General features: G+C 42.7%; 1 protein-coding gene across 5 annotated transcripts in view; it reads right to left on the bottom strand.

The window, feature by feature from the left end:
- The window catches only part of CHN1 (chimerin 1), a 107,508-nt gene that overhangs the window by 28,574 nt on the left and 55,963 nt on the right, over positions 1–22,971 (bottom strand). For 4 of the 5 annotated variants that reach the window (XM_049830018.1, XM_049829927.1, XM_049830111.1 and 1 more), the window contains one exon: positions 4,516–4,593. In XM_049830018.1, the coding sequence (XP_049685975.1) occupies positions 4,516–4,593 (78 nt within the window). Of the gene's footprint in view, positions 1–4,515; positions 4,684–22,971 lie in introns of those variants that run through there. The other variant, XM_049830200.1, reaches the window with a different exon arrangement.

The raw sequence follows: 22,971 nt of genomic DNA, 5'->3' as shown, positions 1-22,971 counted from the left end.
CATTAGGCCTAGTTTTTTTATTATTATTTTTTTTTTTTTAACAGCAAGAAACCATGGAATGTAGGGGGGAGATAAAGAGACAAGAAGATGCAAAGAGGGAAAGTTGGGAGGACTGAGCAAGGGGCATCCTGTGTGTTTAGATCCTAACAAAAACTGCCTCACCAGAGAGAGAAGAGATGGGGTAACCTTAAACCCAACTCAGATTCCCCTGCTGTGTAAGTCTTTTGGCTTAAACCTCACACATCCCAACCCAGAGCTCGCCTAGTCCTCCTCTCGAAAACCAACCCGGAATGTTTCAATCCACATGGCACCTTGCCACAGGCCCCTTTTCCCCTCAAATTTGAGGTTCCTGCTGTTGCCTGAATCTCTTGCTTCACCTGCCTGCCCAGGAGGTGCCCAGTTGCTTCCTCCCCTTAAAACAATTGAATGGATCAGATATCAGCTAGGTATGAAATTGTATTTTAATTTACAAGTTGTCACAGTTGTTGCATTTTGGGGACAAGATAAGCAAATATGAGATTTATAAGTGACAGAAAAAAGCATTCTTATTGGTAGAGTCCAGCTGTAGAATAAATTTATGGGAACAATTAGGCATAAATCTACGCTGTCCACTTCTATGAAATGTTACAGAACTTTCCCCTATAATTAAGCTTCTTTTTGTAAGAAAGTAACAGCACTGGCTTCAGCTATGCTCCTTGTCAGCACTTGAAAGAGCACACCATAGATCCCTCAGAGCTTCCAGCTAGAAGATGCTATTATTCATCTACACTGGGTGGAAGAACAAACTTGATATCCATCACACACACCCCCCCATGCAGATACGTGCGTACCAGAGAGTGTGGGGAAATTTCTTCTCTGTAGCAGGTAAGAAACTGAAAGAGAGGAAAAGCCTTTCTGTGAAAGAAGGTGGGGCTGAAATTTTGAGGATGGTGAAGTGACTGTCCTGATTTGGCCTGATGATTCATTTTACAAGAGACCTCATTCAGCGTGCTTGATTTTAGAAAAGCAGAGTATATGGAGGGAAAGCAAAAGAAATCAAATATGCAAATAGACAGACCCAATCAAGTCACACTCACAGTCCCAGCTCACCTTCAAATCCCATTATTCAATTAGAGCTAAATAAAATCCTGTGTTGAACAACATCAATCTCTTTTAGCTGATATATTTGAATTAACAGAAAATTAATCTTTTATATTAGATTTATAGAGGATAACACAGAAATATTAATTGAAAACTTTTTATAAATTAGAAAAAGCCCAAATACGCTTAAAAAAATAAAATATTTTTAATACCTAGCTCTCATCCTGAGGAATAGGTATTAAAGACTCAATCAGATCTGATATTATAAATAATCATCCCTTTCTTTACTTGTGGAGATTAATTTAAGACAATTCAGCCACTCTGTATTTGCATTTGAGATGCGCTCATGAGAGACGAGACCTCCCCAGTCAGGAGAATATTATGGAGCTGGAGATCATTACTGGCCAGCTCTGCCCACTGAGCTCCCTGTCATGCTGGCTAGCCAGCCTGTTCACTTCAGGCAGGAGACAACTCACATTCCAGCAGATTTAAAGAAGATTAAAACCTTCCAAAAACTCAGCCATGTCATCACTCCTAGCAGAACCGTCTTCACATTCTTCTTTCAACAACCCTCGGAGCAAAACACAGATTAATGGATTTATTCAGGGGACCTCTTGACGATTTAAAGAGTTAAAAGCTGCTTTTTGGGTTCGCCCCCTACCTAGGCATCTGCAGCCCTGTGAGGACCATCACCACACTGCTCCTCTGCCACCATGTTCCTCTACCTGAGCTTTGCTGGTGGCAACAGAGTCTGAGGGTCCAAACTCCACCTGCGTCCCCACCTACCCATCCCACAGGGACAGGAGGTGTGGGGGTGGAGGGAGAATCAAGGTCTCCTAACCTGTGGCCAAGGCTTTTGGGCGTTTGCTGACCCCAGCCCGCCTCCAGAGTGGCTACTGCTGTCTGCTTCCCTTCTCCACGACAACAGCACTAGTTGTCCTGCATTAACGATTCTCCACTTCTCCTCCCGCTGCTGGGATGTTACAGCATTTGCAGTATAAAAGGATTTCTGAGACCCCTTCATGTCTGTGACTAGCGATGTGACTGATCAAAGAAGCAGCCGGGAAAAGGGTTAGGCATCCCTATCTGTTGCCTCATGCCTGTGTAACGAAGAGAGGATTAGCCACAGAAGTACAAAAGCGGCGTGCGCCCTCCTTTTTGCTGGTGGAGCCTCTGGGGACAGCAGTCACTGTTGGTTAGCTGAACTACATAAATTTATTTCATTTCTGGGTTGTTTTTTCTTGTTTTGTTTCAAAAGTCTAGGTTCAAGACTCTGGGCCTGACATTTCCTTCCTTCCCACACAGGTGGCACATCTGCTGCCTAGCAGGCAACCTAGGAGACTTCTGCAGACATTTTAAATGGTGACGCCTATACGTGCGAGAAGAAAAATTTGACACGTGCAAGGAATGATAAAGGAGAGAAGCGCGTGAGCTAATGATGGCCATTCATTTCAGATCCATAAGGCAGTAATTATGAAGGGCTTATGGTTATTTTCTTTAAAAATGGGACAGTGGCCACATTTAGAGCTTGTGAATGCCAGCAGCATTCCTTCAGTGGGTAGGTTGGTTGCTGCACACCCTTTAAGGGGCAAGGGGCTTGTTACCCTCTATTTTTTTATAGCAAAATTTACCCGTGTAAGATGACTCCATTTCGCTGACTTGAGAAAAGAGTTACTTCTCAAGGCATATTTTTCTGGCAACTGCATGTATAAAGGAACTACAGCACAACTATTATAAAGAAAACAATCTGTGTGGAAAGTTTGTGCTGTAGCTATGGCCTTGGATCAGACACACAGTTTGTTTTTGAAAAAAGACTGGAAAACTCACTTCCAAACTTTCCAGAAACAGTTTATGGAAGAAAAGCAAATAAAGAAACCCAAACCAATGAAAATTGGGTTGTCAGATTATTTTCAGAACAGACATGTTTCAGGCTGTTACAGGAAATCAACTAAGGAATACAAATGTGCACAAAATTAAATACGTATTATCCTACATACACTGTAATACATGGAAAATTGCTATCTGCTGGCATCTGCAAGAATCATCTCCAAACTCTAAGGAACAAATGGAAGTTGCAAGACATTTCAGATCTCTAGGACACCTCAGGAGCCTGTGAAAAAATGCTCTGCATTTAACTGACAGCCAGCAGGATTATTTTGTGCCAAGTGTTCATATAAAACACCTTTTTATGTAACATTTTGTACATGGTTTTCAAATTCATGCTTTACTGAAGAACCCAAGTCAAACAAAACATCCTGATTGTACAGAGTTTCCGATTTTAGTGGTTATCTGAACTCAAAAGCCAGAAGGTGGTTTAAATAAAATCAGATGGATGACAGGTAAATATACATATGTGCACACATGTGTACATTCACACACGCACATGCGTGTGACGGAAATCAAAACTGAAAATAAGAGACGATTAACAGATGCTTATATCATCAGATACCTGTACGATATTAATGATTTCTCCTTCTCCTAAAAATAAATAAAAGCCAACGCTACACGGGGGAAAAAACCCCACACGTTAAAGATAAAATCTGGGCTTCAGGTACTATATATGAGGTTTGTACGCTCGTCTACAGGAATTCAGTATAACACCAATTCACTTAGTCTCACAAATGAAGACTGCCTAGTATGCAATGCATTTGACTGCCAAAAGGTTAAATTACTAAATCCTTACTGGACACTTATTACAGATACAGACACAAAACATGCATATGATGTATTGACACATGTCTCTTACCAAAGAGCATCGTTTATTCAAAATAATTAAAACAATAATTAGAAGCTACATAGAAGACTAAGTAAATTTTATTAAAACTCAAGATAGTTGCTAATGCCAGCAGCTCCAACAGCCCCATGGTATAAGCCATGCTGCTTTCAACACACTCAATTCATTAACACAGGAGAAAAGCCAGGAACTAAGGGAAATGCAGACCATCTGCTCGATCCAGATGCAGTAAAACATGCTTCTTACCTCCAAAGCTATTTACCAGCAACAAACTGAGATAAAATCAGTTTAATCCTCTAATCACAGATCTAAAAGATTTTTTGGCATCATATCAACGTAAGTAAAGCTGAACTACATTCGTTTGAATGGAAAGAAAACTTTGCCAGTTTTTCTCACCTTTAGCATCTCTCTCAGTATAAAACAGTTCTAAATAAAAAGAGATAACCTAGATACAGAAAATCTTAGTGAAACAAAAGCACGCACACAAGCAGTCAACAACAAAATCCTCATTCTTCTGCTGATACGTTCTAAAGATGTCTAATTGATTTGACTAGCGATGAGGTTCAATTGACGCGTCCGAGTTCCCAGAAAGCGATAGCCTGCATATTTATATATTGCTTCCTTGCAACAGCGGACCCCACGCGAAAGTAAAAACTATAGCCCCCGTGCCTTAAAAGGAAAGCAGCAGCGTAATTTCTTACCTTGAAGTTATGAATCTTCTCGTATTTTGGAATATGCTCATTTTCTTTCAGAGTCGCTCTTCTGACAAGCGATGTCAGCTGCGAATAAGCAAAGAGTTTAAGAGGTTGCCAGATTGTCACAGACGACTTCTGAGTACCCAGTTTCATCCCCAAGGCCGCTATCAGGAAATCTTGTTGACGGCTCTCCTGCTTCGAGCTGTGCACCGCAGACCTGTTCGCTTTCTGCCCTGACCAGGACTCTTTGGATGGCATGTTGGAGCTGACGGGGAGGAGGAGCGGCCCCCCGGACCGATCTGCGCCCTCTCTCTACCAGGCTCGATTTGCGGAACCCGAAGGGACCATCTCGGGCACCTAAGCGGCTCGGAGGGGCGGCGTGGCCATGGCAGGGCACTTGCTCGCCGGGCGGCTAACTCAGCCAGGCGGGTTCCCCCGCTTCGATCTGGGCTCGGGGGCTCAGGCCTGCCGGGGGGCGGCCGGCGGGCCGGGCATGTGCGGCGGCCAGCGGCGGGGGGGCGCAGCCCGCAGCCTCTCCCTCCATCGGCGGCCGGCGGCGGCGGCGGCGGCGGGGCCGCGGGGGGACGCGCGCCTCCCTCGGCGCCCTCCTCCCTCCCCGCTGCCCGTTTCGGGGGGCGAGGCGGCGGCGGGCGGAGGGGCGCGGCGCGGCACCGCCCCCGGGGCGGGTTCGGGCGGGGGCCGGGCGGGGGCGGCCCCGCGGCCCCCCCCCTCCCCCCTCCCCCCCCCGGCGGCCGCAGCCAATGGAGCCCCGGCGAGGCGGGCGGCGCTGCTCCCCCTCCCCGGCGGGCGCCGGAGGGGCGCCAGCGGCAGGGCGGTCAGCGAGGGAGGCGTCGCGCACCGCTGCAAAATGGCATCTCTCCGCCCCTGGGGGCGGCGGGCCGGGGCACCCTCAGGTGCGGCAAGCCCGGGGCACACGACGGAAAGCGGCTCTCCCCGCGCGGGGTGGGCGCCGGCAGGGAGGTAAGGCCGGGAGCAGTTAATGCAACCGCCGATGCTCGTCCCTCTTCCTTTAAAACTCCGTTTTTCAGTGCCTTTGGTAGAAAAAGGGGCTCGCCAAACTCACGCCATCGAACAGCCTCTTCTGGTAGGGATGGGAACGCGAATGCCACCAAAGGTCGTCACACTGCCCTTCCCACCAAAGACCCAAACCCCAGTGGCTGTGCTGCCTTCTCCTTAGGGATTCCGGAACGTTCACCGAAGGTGAATGACGCACGGTCTCAAATCGGACCGAAACCTGCCGTTGGACTGACGGTGAAATGGGCACGGGGACAATCTGGTCCTCGCTACCCCTCCCTCACACAAGCCAAAGGAAACAGCGTTCCACACCAGCATCGTTAAAGCGTTGCCACAGGATGCACCAGAGTCGAAGTGTAACGGCCTCACGCAGGACCAGGGCAAATCATGCCATATCCACCCGCAGCTGCTCACCAGGGCAGCCCAGCTCGGGGAGGCTCCCCTCAGCTGCACGCCAACAGCTGGCAGGGGACACCACGACGGCCGCTCGACTCCTGCCCTTTTTCTTCTAGCGCTCTCCAAGCATTCGTGAAGAGTCTTTGTCAGAGACTGCAGAAATGGACCTTTGGTCTGACGGATTGACTGACTGACTACGGCAGCGATTTACACCGCGGGGCTGAGCACCACCCCGACGTCTAGGGCACAAGAGGACTTTTCCAACCAAGCGCACAGCCTTCCTGTGCAGCTAGCCAAGAGTGCGGCCCTCCCTTCCCCTGCCACAGGCTGCAGCACCACAACCGCTCACCCTTCTGCAGCAAAGGTATTTTTATCTCTCGTGACTCAGTAACAACCAAAGACAAGCACAGTTTGTCACAGGCTTCTGGGTGGAATTGGTGTGTGTTTTGCAGCTGGATCGCAGCATTACCATTTAGCTCCATCCTGCCAATACAGCTGAGAGCAATGCTCACCATGAGCCCCTCCTCTGTTCCCTTGCATGGCCACCAGTACCTTCCCAGTATTCTTACAGGTTTTAAAAATCTGCTGGGTTTCAGCACAGGGCCAGGTTGCAGAGATTAAGGATCAACGTATGTGCTTTGCCAACCACTAATCTGCAATGCAAGTTAATAGCTAATAATCGAAACACTGGCTATAGATTATACAGGATGAAGCTGTCGGGCATTAGTGGCTCATACAGGGGCCTTTGGAGTATCTGGCTCACTTCCCAGTTTCAATACAAACAGGAGGCTGGTAGATCCATCCTATTGAGGAATGCTTTTCCAACAGCTGCCTCAATCTGCCTGTCTTGCTTTTAACCGCTCATTTCTGGTGCGGGTGAATAAATGTCCCTCTTGCATTTTTCTGCACATCCTTCTAAGCGTAACGCTCCATGGCAATAGGAGATCAAGAAAAATGAGGTGAGGAGCAAGAAATGGCAAAACCTGACCACCTCATCTATGTGAAGTTTGAGAATAGTAGGGACTCAGGGGAGGAGGAAGCAGACAGGCTTTCGAGCTCGCTCTGTCCTTTCATTCTAGCTAAAGCCACTTCATGGTTTCATTCCCAAGAACTACATCAGGTAAAAGTCCTCATGGAACAAGCTGGACCTAAACCTGCCCCAGAGGATTCATCCTCTCCAAACAGTTTTGAGTGACAACAGGCTCAGGAAGCAAATTGTGAAAATTGAAAACTGAATTTGTTGGAAATAAATAACCCAGCGATTTTCAAGAGTACATTTACTATCAGAATCAACCCTTATTATTTTGCATAATTTCATTTAAGAAGCAAGATAAAGCATTCTGAATTTTCCTTTCAATTGTTGGTAGAGCGCATATTTGTTTGTTGACATACTTATTCCTTAATTGTCTGCTTCCTTTTTCCTAATTCTGAAGAACTGATTTATTTTCAATGGCACTTTAGAGTCACGTTAGTAGAAACCGATCTCTAGATCCTGGAAAATTAAATCTTAAGAATGCCAATAAAAAGGTAAGCAAAACTACCCAACAGGGAAAGGTCCTATCTCAGGGCTGTAATTATGAAAATGCGTTATAATCGGGAAAGTAGTTACAAGATTATGAATTTTAATTCTAACATTACTTTGTGTGACAGTAATCTAACTCAGACCATTTATTGGTTTTACATAAATCAGCTTCCCATTGTTCAGTGCAAAGCATTTTCTGCTGTTTACAAATGTAGGAATACTGGGCTCACTACACTTAACAGCCCTTCACATGTGCTATATGCACTATAGTTGTGCACACCAAAAACCTAGACTGAAAGAAAGTTAAAGCCATAAAGCTAGCAACTAAAAAATTATGAAAAATATATATTTGTTCTATTTCTTACATATATTTCTCCAACACAGTGTTGTAATTAAAATTCACACAACTGCTTTCAGATGACATAATTCTATAACACATACGCTCATTTTTCTGCCATCACCTAACTTTCGGAGTTTGGCATTGCAAGCTAGTGCTTTTCTTAACACAGCCCACTTCCTTTCTTTTGAAAACCAAAACGAAGAATGAAATTTCTGTTGTACACACCTTCCTGACCACAGTTTGGGTCATCAGGTAGGTCCAGAACTTTAGCTTACCAGTACCTGAGATAATAAAGTAAGAAAGATCCAGCCACTGTCCACAGGTAGCCCTAGTCATTGCAGAGATGAGTCACCATCCCTGAGAGCAAACAAATGAAGTCACGGACCTGGGGTTTCAACTCAAATCATGCAGGAAGCTGTTCTCTCCCGATGCGCTCTCCTGCTCCAGGTGCCCTATGCTGTCTCTATTCTCAGCCTGCAAGCCTGCAGGTCCTGCTCTTCTGACACCCTTGGCTGGCTCTTGATTCAATGCCTGCTCTCCACCAGTAGCTCCTGCACTCCCACCCACCAGCAAAATCTCCTCTCCATAGCCCTTTCATTTTCCAACAGTTATCTTTGTAACTTGCTCTGTCTAAAGTCTGCCATAATGGGGATAATTATTAGTTACTGTCTGCTCCATACCGGATGAAGAGGAGGTAAAATCTGGGGAGGAAAATCTTCTCCCTTCCCCTTTTCTAAGTAAAGTCTTGATTTTATTTTTTTATTAATTGTTTGTGACAGACATTTGCAATCATTGCATGTGTAGGGAGCAATATGCTGTGCAGACTCCAAGAGGAAGGAAACTGAAGGGCTGTCTTTTTTAAATTTAATTTAAGGACGTGATTTCACAGGATTGAGGTGAACTGAAAATGGAATGACTGGAAGTAATAGCTGAGCAACCTCTCAGCAGAGCACGCAACCAGAGCAGCCTCTCAGTCCTTTACATTTTAGTGACCTAAGCACTAAAAAACCAAACCCAGCAATACGTCAATCTTTAAACCAAGACATCTGTTTAGAGGTTCTACATTGTACATATGGGCTAAGGGGGGGGGTGGGGGGGTGAGGAAGATGACTGTAACCTGCTATTTCAAATGTTCTCATTTGTTCTAAAACCTCAACCGTAAGAGTGGTTCAGTCTAGGTCCTACTGGGACTCCGCTTTCTGTACTTCCCCCTGGAGTAATCCTTCAGGGTATGGGAGAAACAGCTGTTTTCTTGAGCACCATTTGCTCTCAGTGTTAGCTGGATAATGTATGCATATTTTCTGGTACTAATCTCACAATCAGTAAGTCTTATTATGAAGACTCCACAGAATTGATTTTCAAGTCATCCACAGCTTGCAGTAAATTCCAATTAGTCACTCTCTGAAAGTCACGTTACATAAGTTTAATCCAGTCACACAATTCAGTCAACATCGGACAAATTATCTTTCTAAAAAGGCAAATCAATGCATTCCCACTTGTTGAGTAATAAACTAAAATTACTCCAGAAAAAAAACCCAGAAAAATTCAAGTCAGGTTAAGCTCACAAGTCCTAAAATGCCCAGATTAGACTTGATCAGACCTCCTGAAGCCCACATGCATTCCCACTACAGCGGAGTGTTTAGTTTCATGACCACCTGTCTCCTCTCTCAAACACAGTATCGTGTTTTCTTCAGTCTCGGGAATGCATGTGCAGTACGCTGCAGGCTTTTCATTCTCATATGGTATTTTCATGTTGTTATGACTAAATATGCCTTTATTGTTTCAGACTTTATATATAATATGATCCCTTCCCTCTCAGGAATGTATTTTAATAATAATATTAACCAGCAGTTATATTGCATGCATTTTTTAAAAAAATCAAAGATGATTGTACATATCTCAAGAAACAAGATATTTGGGTTGCTATGCAGTTAGCCACCATATATTCTGTCGTGTTCTGTTTCACTGTATGGCTAACTTAGCCAAATGTATATGCTCAGAAAATCCTTCCTTGCCTGAACACTTAATGAACACATTTTATGGGCTCAGTACACGATTTTCAAAAGCTAATCAGTCAGATTGTGAAACTGAGCCCAATTTCCTCAATGCTGTTCTTGGTGGAGGCTCGTTCCATGCTAAATATAATTTTCCCAGTCATATCTTTCACAGACTTGTTCCAAGGGGGGAAGGGGAGCCCACAATTCTACTTTTTATTTAAAAGTGGTGATAAGCTGTTCTCATTTAATTTTCTTCACCTGTAGAAATGCTAGTGCCAGGCATAGCCTCTGCCCTCAGATAAATAGTGTGAGCGGAGGGTTGGAATGCTATTAAAAGAAAAGTTCAACCTGAAAGGTGACATCTCAGAAACTGAACAGGAAGGACCGTCATGCAGTCTCAGCCACCAGGGCAAGATTTCTCTTGCTGCCATTCCAACACAGCCGCATTTACTGGCACATGGACAGCATCAGGCTCCCGCAATGCTCAAAGTATACTGGGATCCTCGGGCAACACACAAACCCACTTTGAGTCCGCAGTTACCCACAGGGGAGTTGGGACTTAAGACATGGTTGAATGATGAAAACTTACTGCTGAGAAAAGTTCTATTTTTTTAAACAAAATTTTCCACACGGACTGACTTCTAATTAAATCAGACCCTCCCCCTCACCCCCCATGAAATACTTATTGCAAAAGCTAAAGAAATGGCTATTTATATTTTTGAAATTTTTTTTCTGATCAAAGTGCATGTGATTTCCACAGTAGGTAATAAACATTTTTATATCTAGAATTGTTAAAAAAGTTTTTTAAAAAGTGTTTTAATTAAACAAATTCAGCCAAAGTGTTGGCTTGGTTTAAAGTACGACTGTTGAATTACAAAAATTAAATAATGTAAACCAAAGTTTAAATTATGGAAAAAACGTTGCCCAATATTGCTGCTAGAAACTACTGCATAAAAAGTGAGTTCATTTGGTACTGTATTGTGCAATACAGTTAGAGCATATTAGCATTATTTGGGAAGATTTTATGTTTGCGCTGATGTGCTTACCAGAAATACCCTGAAGTACCCTTGTTTTCATAACAAGGCAGCATACACATGAAAAAGCAGAGAGATCTTAGGGGAAGCCAACAGAAAAGTTGTTTTTCCATAGCTTTACTCCTATAACCTACCGGTCACTGCAGCTGATCCGGATCTAGGTCAGCCGGCTTATTTTGTTCCTAGTGGCATGACGGGTTGTAGATTTGCTCCCGGCAGTTACCGGTATGGGCCTTTGGAAATGACAGTTGGGCACTGCGCACTGGCAAAAAGCATCCACTGTGACCATTCCTCTCAGTAACTGACAAGAGAGAAACAATTAACATTTGCTGTTCTGGATAGCGGCACAAAAGCAAGGCACTTTTCACTGGCAAACACAACACATTTCTTTCCTTAGGGAGGGGGCTATTTTGGTATATAACCATGGATCTAGCTGTGGCAAAAATAAAATAAAAATTTCACAGTCCCTCCAGGAACAAGTCATGCTTTTGGTCTGGTTCTGGAGGACTTTGCTAACGTCAAGCAACTTAGCTTTTAGCGAGGTCAGCAACTGGCCTGCTGTGGCTGCTGAAGGAGGGAGATAATTCTGTTTTTTTCCGTCACACTCCCCAGGTACAAATACCACTACGGGGGTGTATGTGGGCACGCGAGAACGCGCACAGGCAGGGACGTGGATGTCGCAATCAATAACGGTGCTGAGCTGGGTTTTACAAGCAATAGCTACAACTTCATTTATGCTGTATAAATAATAATGCTTCCTCACAGAGTCATGCTCTGGGGGAGGTGGCACAGTCCTGCGCCCCTGCCGGGGCTCCAGCCTTGCCCTGGTTTGGTCCTGGGCCGGCCGAAGCCACAGGGCCCTTCCCTGCAGACACTGACGTGGGGCATCCCCGTGGCCCCGGCTGCCTCCGTTAAAATAACTGACTGCTCCAGCGCTTCCCTTAAAGACAGAGACTACCGGCCTGTGCAAGGGGCAAGATATGATGGCTCCACAAAAGCTGAGCTGCTACCAAGCTGTGTGACACTGAGGCAGGATATGCCAATCAAATACCATGATAAAAGCTACCCAGAAAGCGAAGAAACAAGCTCTTTTCACTCCTAACTCTGACTGTGGCTAGGAAAGCAGTTCCCCATGACCACGAGTTCATGCTGAGGTATCGGCCTCAGCAATTCTATCCTTGCTTTGCAGCAGCTTGTTACCACAATCCCGTTCTTTTCTCGGGAAAACAAGCTGCATTAAAAGGGGGCCAACCCTGGCTGAACTCAGCAAGTACAGAAGGGGACCGAGAGTTGGTAGAGCGCAGAAGATGCCACCTCCCTGCCTCAGGGGGCTGGCAGCATCACTGCTCCCAGGCAAAGCGTGCAAGACAGTTCATGAGCAAGGAGAAAAGCGTCACAAAACACCAGAATTTGTCTCCAGTAAGTCCTTCCGATGAAGCCTGTCCTTTACAGCTTTGCTTTCAGTCCTTTCCATCCACCTTCCATCCTTCACAGTTTTGGTTTTGGTCCATCCTATCTTCCTGTCCTCCCGCGAGGAGCCTGGGCCATGGAGGCGGTCAGGGAGTTAAAGCAGCCGCCTGTGCCAGGTACTCCTCTCCCCAGGAAAGGCAGAAGCAGAGAGACTGGGAGGACTACTCACACAGTTTAAGTTAACCATTACACTGTTAACGCAGTGCTAAATCGGGCTAGAGAGGTCTGTCTTGCAGCTATGAGACCTATGGGAAGAGGAGTTGATGGAGCAAGGAGCTCTGCCTAAGGGAGCAACCCTCACACTGGCCAGCAACACGCAGAGGCTGCTCCTCAGCAGCTTCCCCAGCTCACTCCCATTTAGTCAGCATTTTCTATTTCAGCTAACAGCATCGTGTTTTCTTCCCTTCCCTGGTCTGTAGTGTGCTTCCTTGCTGGCCTGCAGGGAACCGTGCCGTTGTGACCGAGGCACGACTGACGTTCATTGCAGAGTGGGGTCACTCCGGCAAAAGCCTCTTGACTTGTCACACGTCAAGGCAGACTGTATTCCAAAAAGACCTTAAAAGTAAGTTATAAATACCACAAGACAATGTGCTCTACAGGAGTGATAACAGTAAAAATGTAATGCAAATTGGCAGCTGCATGAATGCTACTCTTTTGGCAAATGCTTTGTTACTAATACACTACATTTAAGTATCATAAGAAAAAGCAGGCTGTTAGACTAATCTTCTGAAACCACAAGGGACTGGTGATAGTTTATTTCTCATCTGAACCACACTGTTATAAGGATTTCCTCAAATAAAAGGGAAAAAAAAAAAAAAAAAAAAAGAGAAGGCGTGTCGAAAAAGCTTAACCGTATGCTTTGATGAGGAACCTTACCCATCTGATAGCAAGGAAATGTTAACAGCGGCCAAACTTCATGAAATAAATAATTTACAACACTTTCTTTATGATATCCATTTAAGAATCATATTGATAAGAGCAGTTTTTATAATAGGCCTCTGTATCTTTTTGTAACTGAAAATGTATACACTTAGGGATAACTACAATCATGTAATCCACAAGGTCTTCCTATTATTGTATTTATCAGTTTGGTTTTTTTTCATTTAATCCTCAAGGAACAGGAGTTTGGCTACTGGTATAGCATGGGCAAGCGGTATGGAAATATCTTTTTATGTCTTATTACCTGATGTATAATATTCATTTCACATTAGTCTTGTCTGGCAGTCTAATGTGTCTAATATCAGCCTTTTTTGTTCTACACCGTAATTCAATTTAGAGTAATTCAATGTATGTTATAATTGAAAACTGCAGCTCATTAATTTCTAAACACTCTTTGTATTTCAGACTACACCTGCTCCTTTGGCACATCCTCTATTTTGAATCCATCCACTTCTTCCTGAATAAGCTATGTTGCTATGATACATGTGCCGTCACAGTTTCTTTCTTCAACATACTTTCAGTCCATAATCATACTTATTTAGCATAAATAAGACTAAGAGTGCAAAGTCTCCTAATCCTTAATTATCACTTGATTCAACCCCATGAATCAAGGTGAAAACAATTTTTAACCTGAAGGAATACTAGAGTTGTGACATGGACACGCAACATTCTTGCAAAATGTATAATGGTGAAAACCTGCTTATGGACCACCTCACTGCAGAAAAATTATAAAATGAGGTAACCCCCAGTGTCCATCAGCACTCCTTGCAGGCCCTGATGACCAGTTTTCTAGGTGCATGTGTGTCCATGGGCATAGCTGCACCAGCGCTGTGGGTCAAGTTCTACATTCATTTCATACAATGCAATTAGGCAAACTCAGAAAATGAGGTAGGCTGATCATCCTTCAAGCTAGTCTCTCATGTAGGCTCCCACTATCCTTGCATAAATCTCTATTCAAATCGGGACTGATGTGAAACCTGCAATGAATGAAACAGAGTGGAATTGGCAGTGGAATTATACACTGCTCCCAAAGTCTAATTATCAGTTATTATCAAATTATCAGTTTATTGCCACCCATAAAATCTTCTAATCCCTGATCACATTCTCAGAAAAGGCTCGTTTTACATTCTGTTGACCAGCGTTCCAATTTTCTCATTTCTCCTGTTCCACATATGGTTCATCTTTCCTATTTATTCCCTCTTAGTTTCCTAATTAGCATTTTATAATGCCTCTGCTGTGAAAATTTCCATATAAGAGCAGGAAGCATCCCATTTCCCTAGAGGAAGCTATAACTGTTAAAAATTCTTACTTAAGACAGGCACTCAAGAAACCAGTGTCTCAAATGGTCAAACCCAGCATCTTTGAAACAAATTTAAATAATGTCTTGATTGGAAAACTGAATCATTTTGAATGACTCAAAATGGGGCTGGCAATGCAACTCCCCATCAAAAATTTGGGTTTTGCAGATTATTTACCTTTCGGGAGAGAAGCAGGCACTGGCATGTGGACAGGTTATACAACTTCTGTTACACAGGAGGGACTTTGTTTTTTTGTTTGTTTGTTTTGTTTTTTTTTTGTTTTTGTTTTTTCCCCAGCAAGCCTGTGTTTTCTTGCAACATAATGTTTAGTTGATGGCTATTTTCAGTTGAAATGAAATACACTAGTCCTAAGTCCCAATCAGTAACTCAAAGATCTGACATTTGGGATTTCAGAGGCATATGATCTTTGGACAGAAACTCTTATTTTGAGTATAGGGCACATCGAAGCTAAAAGGCTAAGTTTGGGGTATAGTTCCATTTCTTAAATTCATTCACAAAGAACAAAACTATTGGCAATGAACAAAATGTTTATCCAGCACAACTGCTTTCTTCTTAGTCATGTTTTTCATCTCATCTTACAGGGCAATTTTTTATTTGTACTGCCACCATCAGCTAGCACTTTAAGTGACACTGCACATAAGATTTCTAACACTGAGGTTGTTTGAATGTTCAACAATAAAAATTGCCCAAGAGAATTAACCCATAAGGCCCATTAAAAAAATTTGTCCAGTAAGCTCTTGGCACTATCAACTTGCTGTGCAGTAAGTCTGCCTTGCGAACTCCAGTGTGTGACAAAAGTGATAGGCAGCTTCCAGGCACCAGGCTGCAGCGCTGCGGCAAATGCTAGCAAGGATTTGGAAGCTGGAGTGAATGAGAAGCTGTCACTTAAGAGACTGAGCACTTCAAATTCTGTGAAAGATAACAACACATGGTACTTTTTGCAATTTTTGTGCATTTGTATGAAATACGTCATTAATCTAATCATCAGCCAATTCACAGAAATGCCTGAATGCAAATGTAATTCACTATCACATTAACTTTGGGAAATGCTTCAAGACTTTTCCAGCAATGTAAAATCATCAGAGATCTTCAACCAATAAACTATTTGATACATGATATAAAGCATAGGGCTTTTAAAAAATTTCATCATTAAATGCAAAATGGAAATCGAGAATACAGCCTTTCATATTTTCACAGTATTCCTCCCCTCTTCTCTCAGGAAGGAGAAAAGCTGCTTGCCTCCAAGTACTACTAATCGAATTCACAAATTGGAAATCACATACACATATGACTAAGGTTTAATAGAGAACATTATACTTTGTGATACTAGCTCTAATGTTCCTTAGGCAAACTATTTCAAACTGCTGCAGCTCTAACCAAATGCAATAATCCCTACAAAAAAGCAATACAGTCTAAGTGCATTATAATATGAACTTCACTATTAGAAACACATTATCCTGCAGTTATCTTGGAAGTTGTATGGGTGTGAGGAATATCAGTACTAAAAGGACGAGGATTAGCGCAAAAACTGTTCATCAACTGAAAATCAGATTATTCAGCGTGATGATTGTTACCTTGCTTAAACATTAGGACAGTAGGAACAGTGAATGCCAGAAGCAACACTGTTTCTAACTGCTGATGCCATGCAGAAAAAAAGGTTAAATACGGAAAATGTTAATGTTCTAAAAGTTAATGATCAAAGGAAGACTTTGCAAAACTGTCAAGAGTTGCTGTCTTCGCTGATGACGAGTGTGACAGGTTTGAAGTAATAAGAGCAAGCAGTTTATTGAGCTTAGTAACAGAACTGTTCTCCTTACTTTGTTCAAATTCAGAGAAGAAAAACATTCAGCTAGAGACTAAAACTATGCATGAGAAGTTTTATCTGAAAATATCTTTTTTCTTGTGAAAGATTAAAAGGAATGAATCAAGGACTAGAACAGATCAGCTTCTGTGACATTAACCACAGGATAAATTGTTGTTCTTTTTTTCTTTCACAGTCTAATACTTCATTTAGGCACCTCTAACTACTTCCTTTTTTGCTACCACTTCTAAAACAAGCATTTCACTCTTCGTGGGTCTTAAGGGTTTGGTATCCACTTATGAATGAGCAATTATTAGGGGAGCAGATGTGCCTGCCTATCAGGGGTTTCTCTAACCAAGTGGGGTGCGACACACCAGACCGCCACAGCTCCATGTCCTTTCCATCATTGAACATATGCCAGACCGCCACAGCTCCATGTCCTTTCCATCATTGTACATATGCCAAATGACATGTATTTGTACTTATAAGCACGTAAATGGCAACCAATGTAAAATGCTTTCCTCCCTCCCATCTAAACAAAAAACACCCCATCCCACCCCTTGCAAACAGTAAGGGAAAAAGGAGCTTATCTGAATAATGGTAGATGTAAGTGGAAAAAATCCCTGGTAGTCAGCCTCTTAGCACAGATTTATGCAGGATACGGAGTTGCAGAGAGTATAAAATACAAGACATGTCAGATATTAGTTCACAGCCAAAGGGGCTACCAACTCCACTTTCCGCAGCCCTGGTTTTTCCTTGGGACTCTTACGTTCAACTAGTGACCAGACCTGACCCTGCCTAGTTTATGGGATTAGACACAATCATAGCCCAAGGTGATTATCACCAGCTATACAGTGTCACGTTATAAAGTCTAAGTGAGGTAAGAAACTTGTAAATAACAAAATTATCCTTTTATAGGGCTCTTAATTCAACAGTCCAGTCTGTTTCCTGTAGAAGTGATTAGTAATAGAAAATAATTAGGAGATGCCAGATGGGAGGAGGAGTTAAAAAAAAAAAAAAAAAGAGTCAAAACTCGCACAGCTAAGGAAAGAGAAAAACAAATGAGGGAGCTGCCAGCCGGCAACCCACCGCAGTCCCTCACCGTCCGGGAAGCTCTTTGCATAAGCAGTAAATGACAACCATGTGCTTGCTTTAGAGACTGCTCTGAAAGAGATGCACCTTCTCCTTTCTCCTTTCTGAGGCCACTGCATGGATTATTCAGTTGTGAGAAGGCATAAAAAGTCAAGGGAAACCACAGGGTTGTTTTTTTTTTTTAAAAAAAGTTTATAATTTCCTTATATATGACTATGAGGCTTCCCTGCCATATATCTAGGCAGCCCTTTTGGAAACCTCAAGTGTAAGGCCCACAGGGAAGGTAAGCAGCAGACTCCTACAGCGTGTTAGGACTGAAGCCATAACAGCTCTCCATTGCTCATCAGGAGTTGAGCTGGACCTCTATTCCTGTGTCCCATATACTAAGGTCCACCAGGATGGGAAAAAATCTCTCTCGCCCTGAAGAGCGCCCAAAGAAAGCTATCATCTTTGGCTCTTCAAGAGCTAAGGGAGATTCCTTCCTCCCTCCCTGCGATCCTCCTTGCACTAGCCTATCCCAGTTAAAAAGGAAGGAAACTTCTGCCAGGACACATTAAGAGAAGCTAAGGCTATACGGTACTTTTTGAAAGGCATTAAAAATGTAACCAGATCCAAACCACCAAGCATTAGAAACCCTGGAGGAACCGCTGGAGATGGTGAGGGCTTCACACTGACTTACCTCACAACACTGAGAAACAGTGCTTATTAATTGCTGATGGTTTCATTTTATCAGTAGCAACACAACCAGTATTCTTCAGATTTAATTGCACAGCAACTGTACTGCTTTACAGCCTTTTTAACAGTTATGTACACTATTCATTTTACAAAAGGCTCAATCAGGCACAGGGCATACAATGAGCGTAATTACTCCCCACACTTTGCTGAGAGTCTGGTCTGTGAGCCTGAGAGACCAGACCCGCTGATTTCACATGGCAGCTGCCTGTCTCAGCATAATTAGATCCTGGACCTTCTAAAGACTTTATCTTTGTGTACACATCTCACATGCCAGGTCATAAAAGGGCCACACTTACGTGAAAAAGCAGAAAGTAACATTGTCCTGGTTTTGGCTGGGGTAGACTCTAATTTTCTTTCTAGTAGCTGGTATAGTGTTATGTTTTGGATTTAGAAGAATGCTGATAACTCATTGATGTTTTCAGTTGTTCCTAAGTAGCATTTATACCAAATCAAGAATTTTTCAGCTTCTCATGCCCAGCAAGAAGGTGGAGGGGCACAAGAAGCTGGAGGGGGGACACAGCCAGGACAGCTGAGCCAAAGTGGCCAAAGGGGTATTCCATACCATATGACATCATGCCCAGTATATAAACTGGGGGGAGTTGGCCTGGGGGAATCACTGCTCAAGAACTGACTGGGCATCAGTTGGTGAGCAATTGCATTGTGCATCACTTGTTTTATCATTATTATCTTCCTTTCCATCCTATTGGACTGTTCTTATCTCAACCCGTGAGTTTTACTTTTTCCCCTGATCCTCTCCCCCATCCCACTGAGTGGTGGGAGGGGAGCGAAGTGAGCAAGCAGCTGCGTGGTGCTTAGTTGCTGGCTGGGGTTAAACTACGACAAACGTGAAAAGTCACCTCAGCAAGCAGTCAAGTGACTTGTACTCATGACAAAAGGCTGAAGTGGGATGCTGATCTTCAACTGTGCTTACCTGCAAAATAGAGGAAATCTCTCTACAGGAGTAGCATCATGATGGGAAGCACACTGTGCATTTGAAATGGAACCTGACCTAAGCCACTCCTCACTGTCTGAAGTTTGTGGAGCCTTATTTGTTTTGAACCTTGTAATACTAGACCAGCAATAGGCAATCAGGCAACCAACAAAAACATGTGACTTTCATTTCACATTAATCCCACACGTTATTGTGTGAGCATTAAATTAATTGCTTTGGAGGCACAAGCATGCACACAGAGGCAGGCAGGTGAGGTCCTGCAAGGCTAACTGGAATCAGCTGGGGTGCCATTTGTAACCCACAGGAACTAATAGAGCACAGCTGAGCGCTGACCAGAGCTGGCAAGGAGAGAATAAGAAAGAATTTGGCCTGGGAAAAACAGGAGAGTTATGGGACCATGTTTTGCACTAGAGCTGAGCTACAGGTCCAGTAAGAAACCCTTAAAAAACAAGTCTGGCTTGTTAATTTATCCTTTATAAGCACAAAATACTGACAAGAGAAAAATGAGATATTCTATGACCTGGGAATTAAATTAGCAAAGTTCATGCTTCATTTGGAAGCTCTGAATCTTACAACATGATCAGTTTATGTAATCTTTCTAGTGTATCAATTTTACTGCCACACTGAACATAAATAAAGGCTTAGGTTACTCTTAGTGATTATGAGTAGAAAAAGCACCCTGCAGTTTGGAGAAAAGAATTTTCTTTGTGCTGATGTCTGCACACTGGACAGCATGTTTCTCGGGTCTTAATAAACATATAGTTAAGTTAAAAACATATATGTTTATAAAAAGGCATCATAACCATTTGCAGTCTTAGTTTGAACTGTACATGCCATATATAAACACATAAATGGCACTAGATCCCTACCACCATAAATGCTAATGCACAGAAAGGGAAGCTAAAGAAGACTGAGGCTGGGGCAATCTCTGCAGAGTATGATGTTGCCGATACGTTGGAGCAGCTACCTAAAAAGTAGGCTTGTCTTTCATCCTGGTAGGAACTTTCTTGCTATTGACAAAATTGTCTGTGCTTTGAAGTCTCTGCTGAAAGATGGGCTAAACCCAGAAGAAATAAATAGAAGTTTTTGCCTTCCACAGAGTTATGTTTTATTTATAAATTACATTAAACTTACAGAGTGATTGTCATGGACACCCGCGCAGGGACTGGAAAGGAACATTTCTGAGAAAAGAGTTGACAATCTCCTCAAGTTAACCCATGGGATTCTTCACTGCTCAGTCTCCTGTGTCTTTAAATGTACTTTAAAATAAACATTTATTAGTTGTACTTTTAAAACCATTATTTCTTTGTTGCTACCCTTGTTATAGCTATGGCTTGTCTAGAGTTTTATACGTTACACACCCATCTTTTCTAATAAAATTAAGTTAATTTGAGTAAATAGAACTTCCAGCTTCAAGATTTCTTCACTCTCAAAGCACACTTTCCTCCTGATTATTAAGACCACATCTTCTTTTTAGTTCTTATCAGTCCCAGCACTGGCATTACTGGGCACCAAACAGTGTTTGTTGTTCGAAGCTGTCTTCCTCCACCACAGACCTTGCTAATGGGGCTTATGCTTCTACAATGGACTACTGTAACTTCCTCAGCTACATTTTCTGATGTCCTTTCACTGAAGATAAAATAAGCTTTGGTGAAGGAAGGTTTAAAGCAGATCTTACTAACAGATTTGACCGAGAACAGAAGTAGAAAAGTAGTACTGCCATTAACGAAAATACCAGTGTCAGTTCAAGGTTGGAAAGTGAGACTAGTCCCTCTGCAAACACCCTTGATTTTTTATGCAAAGGCTCTTATGAATCTGTTAGAAATGTACACAGAGGTTGCAATTAACTTTGTGATCTGGATTATCTTTGGAGGCAGGCTTAAAAGCATGCTTCCTACTAGAATGACACGGAATTACATTTCCAGATCTCCTTGCACAGGGTTGCAGACAATCAGCCTTCATCGCCCTGAAGGAAAAACTAGTATCACCACTAAGGTCATTAAAAATAGAACAAAAGAATTCTCTTGTTGGGTGACTGCTGCCACAAACCTTCTCTCAATTCTTTCCATCTGCAGGAATTGAACTGAATGTAGTACAGTCTAGAAGGGGTCTTTAATTGATTTGCAGCCACCAAAGTTTCTTGAAGAAATAGCACTTATCACCAAAGTAAACATGAATAAATGTGATTCAGTTGCTACCCTAACATTAACCTCAGCATTTCATTCTGAAAGATGGGATAACTGATACCTAATTATTTCATTTTCTCATATCAGATATTAAATCCTCATTAAATCACTCATACAACTTCTTACATTACTATCTCAAAAGCATGTCAAAATGAAAAAAAAAAATATCATGTTTTGCAGGGCTTTCAAGAAGGACTTCGATTTATGTATTTCGGGTTTTATGAACTTCTGAGAGCTACCATTTTTATAAAGTATTTAACTGAATCAAGTCATTTGCTCCAAGGCCATAATTACCTTTGAGAGTGGAGAATGTTCAGAGATCCATCAGTATTCAAGGCATGGGAGGAATAGTAAATCTTGTGATACTGGGTATTATTTCCACTTCCACACCAGGCCATACAGACTCAATCCACATGGGAAGCCCTCTTTCAAATGCATCTTAGCCCTCTCTTAACACACAGAACACGATGGCTGCACAATTGAGTTCTGAACAATCTGCAGACTCTTCTGGGAACCAGCATTACCTTTTAGTGTGGCAGCTAAAATATCTATTCAGAGCATTCGAGCATGACAAGCACTCTCCTGTTTTTACTTTCCACTCCTCCAGTTATCTCTGACTATTTATTAATTCTTTCATAGGTTATGAAAATCATAAACCATTAACCAGGAATTTTAATTTTAATTTTTAATATATACTTGTACATGGTAAGCAGTCATATTCCTTCCCATAATCAGTGAAGCACATGCTGCGCAGTCGATTATATTCTCATGCTTTTCCTATTAAAAACTGTGCATCTTAAATCACACCACAGTATGGTCTCTTGTAGGACTCAGTACTTAGGAGTGTTGTGATTTGTGTCCTACAAACCTCATCTAACAATTGCATAAGTTTTGTCTTTTCATCTTTTACGGTCTTTAAATCCTTCCCCTTTACCAAGGTTCATTTTTAATGTATTGCATATGACAAGCCACCCAACGCATGCTGAATTTTTCTACTGTAAATTAATTGCTGAAAAGAGGGGGGAACAAATAAAGTGTTATTAGTGCTTGCTGGGAGGAGGCATCTAACACAAATCTGTGGCGTTCCCTGCTACTGCCCCACATTAAATTCAAGGCTAGGTGAAGTGCTCTGTAATATTTCGTTCTCAAGTTTGGGATGTGTTCTCTGGCTGCCCAATTTTCTCCACTTGATTTTATGGCAGAAAGCAAAACTACATTCCTACCAGTTGCTCCCCAGCCAGAGCCTGTGTGTCTTTCCTTCTTCTGAAGGGTTTATCTTTCATACACCACCCACACAGGACTGGGCAACAGTCGCAGGCACAGAGTTTAGATTCGGATCTGAACAACCTCAGAGTCTGCAAATCTGGGAATGTATTTTGGCTCAGGATGATCAATGTTCAAGACCTAGACTTCTTCCTCTCTTTATGGAGGAGGAAGCATAGAGTATAGGGAGAAGCTGTGTGGCTACACTATAAAACTGATTGAGACACATCAATTGCCAAATACTGTACCCTGCAGAAATTTTCATCCTCACCAAGGGGCTAATAGCCTAATGTTGTAGCACACAGATTTTGCTGTTTGGATCATAAGCCAATGTTTTACTCTTGTTGGATTTTGAACAATTTTGAGTTGTTAGAATTGTCA

Source organism: Accipiter gentilis, chromosome 1 (assembly GCF_929443795.1).
Source record: "Accipiter gentilis chromosome 1, bAccGen1.1, whole genome shotgun sequence".
NCBI classification, from domain to species: Eukaryota; Metazoa; Chordata; class Aves; order Accipitriformes; family Accipitridae; genus Astur; species Astur gentilis.
This window is presented reverse-complemented; position numbering and strand designations above follow the sequence as displayed.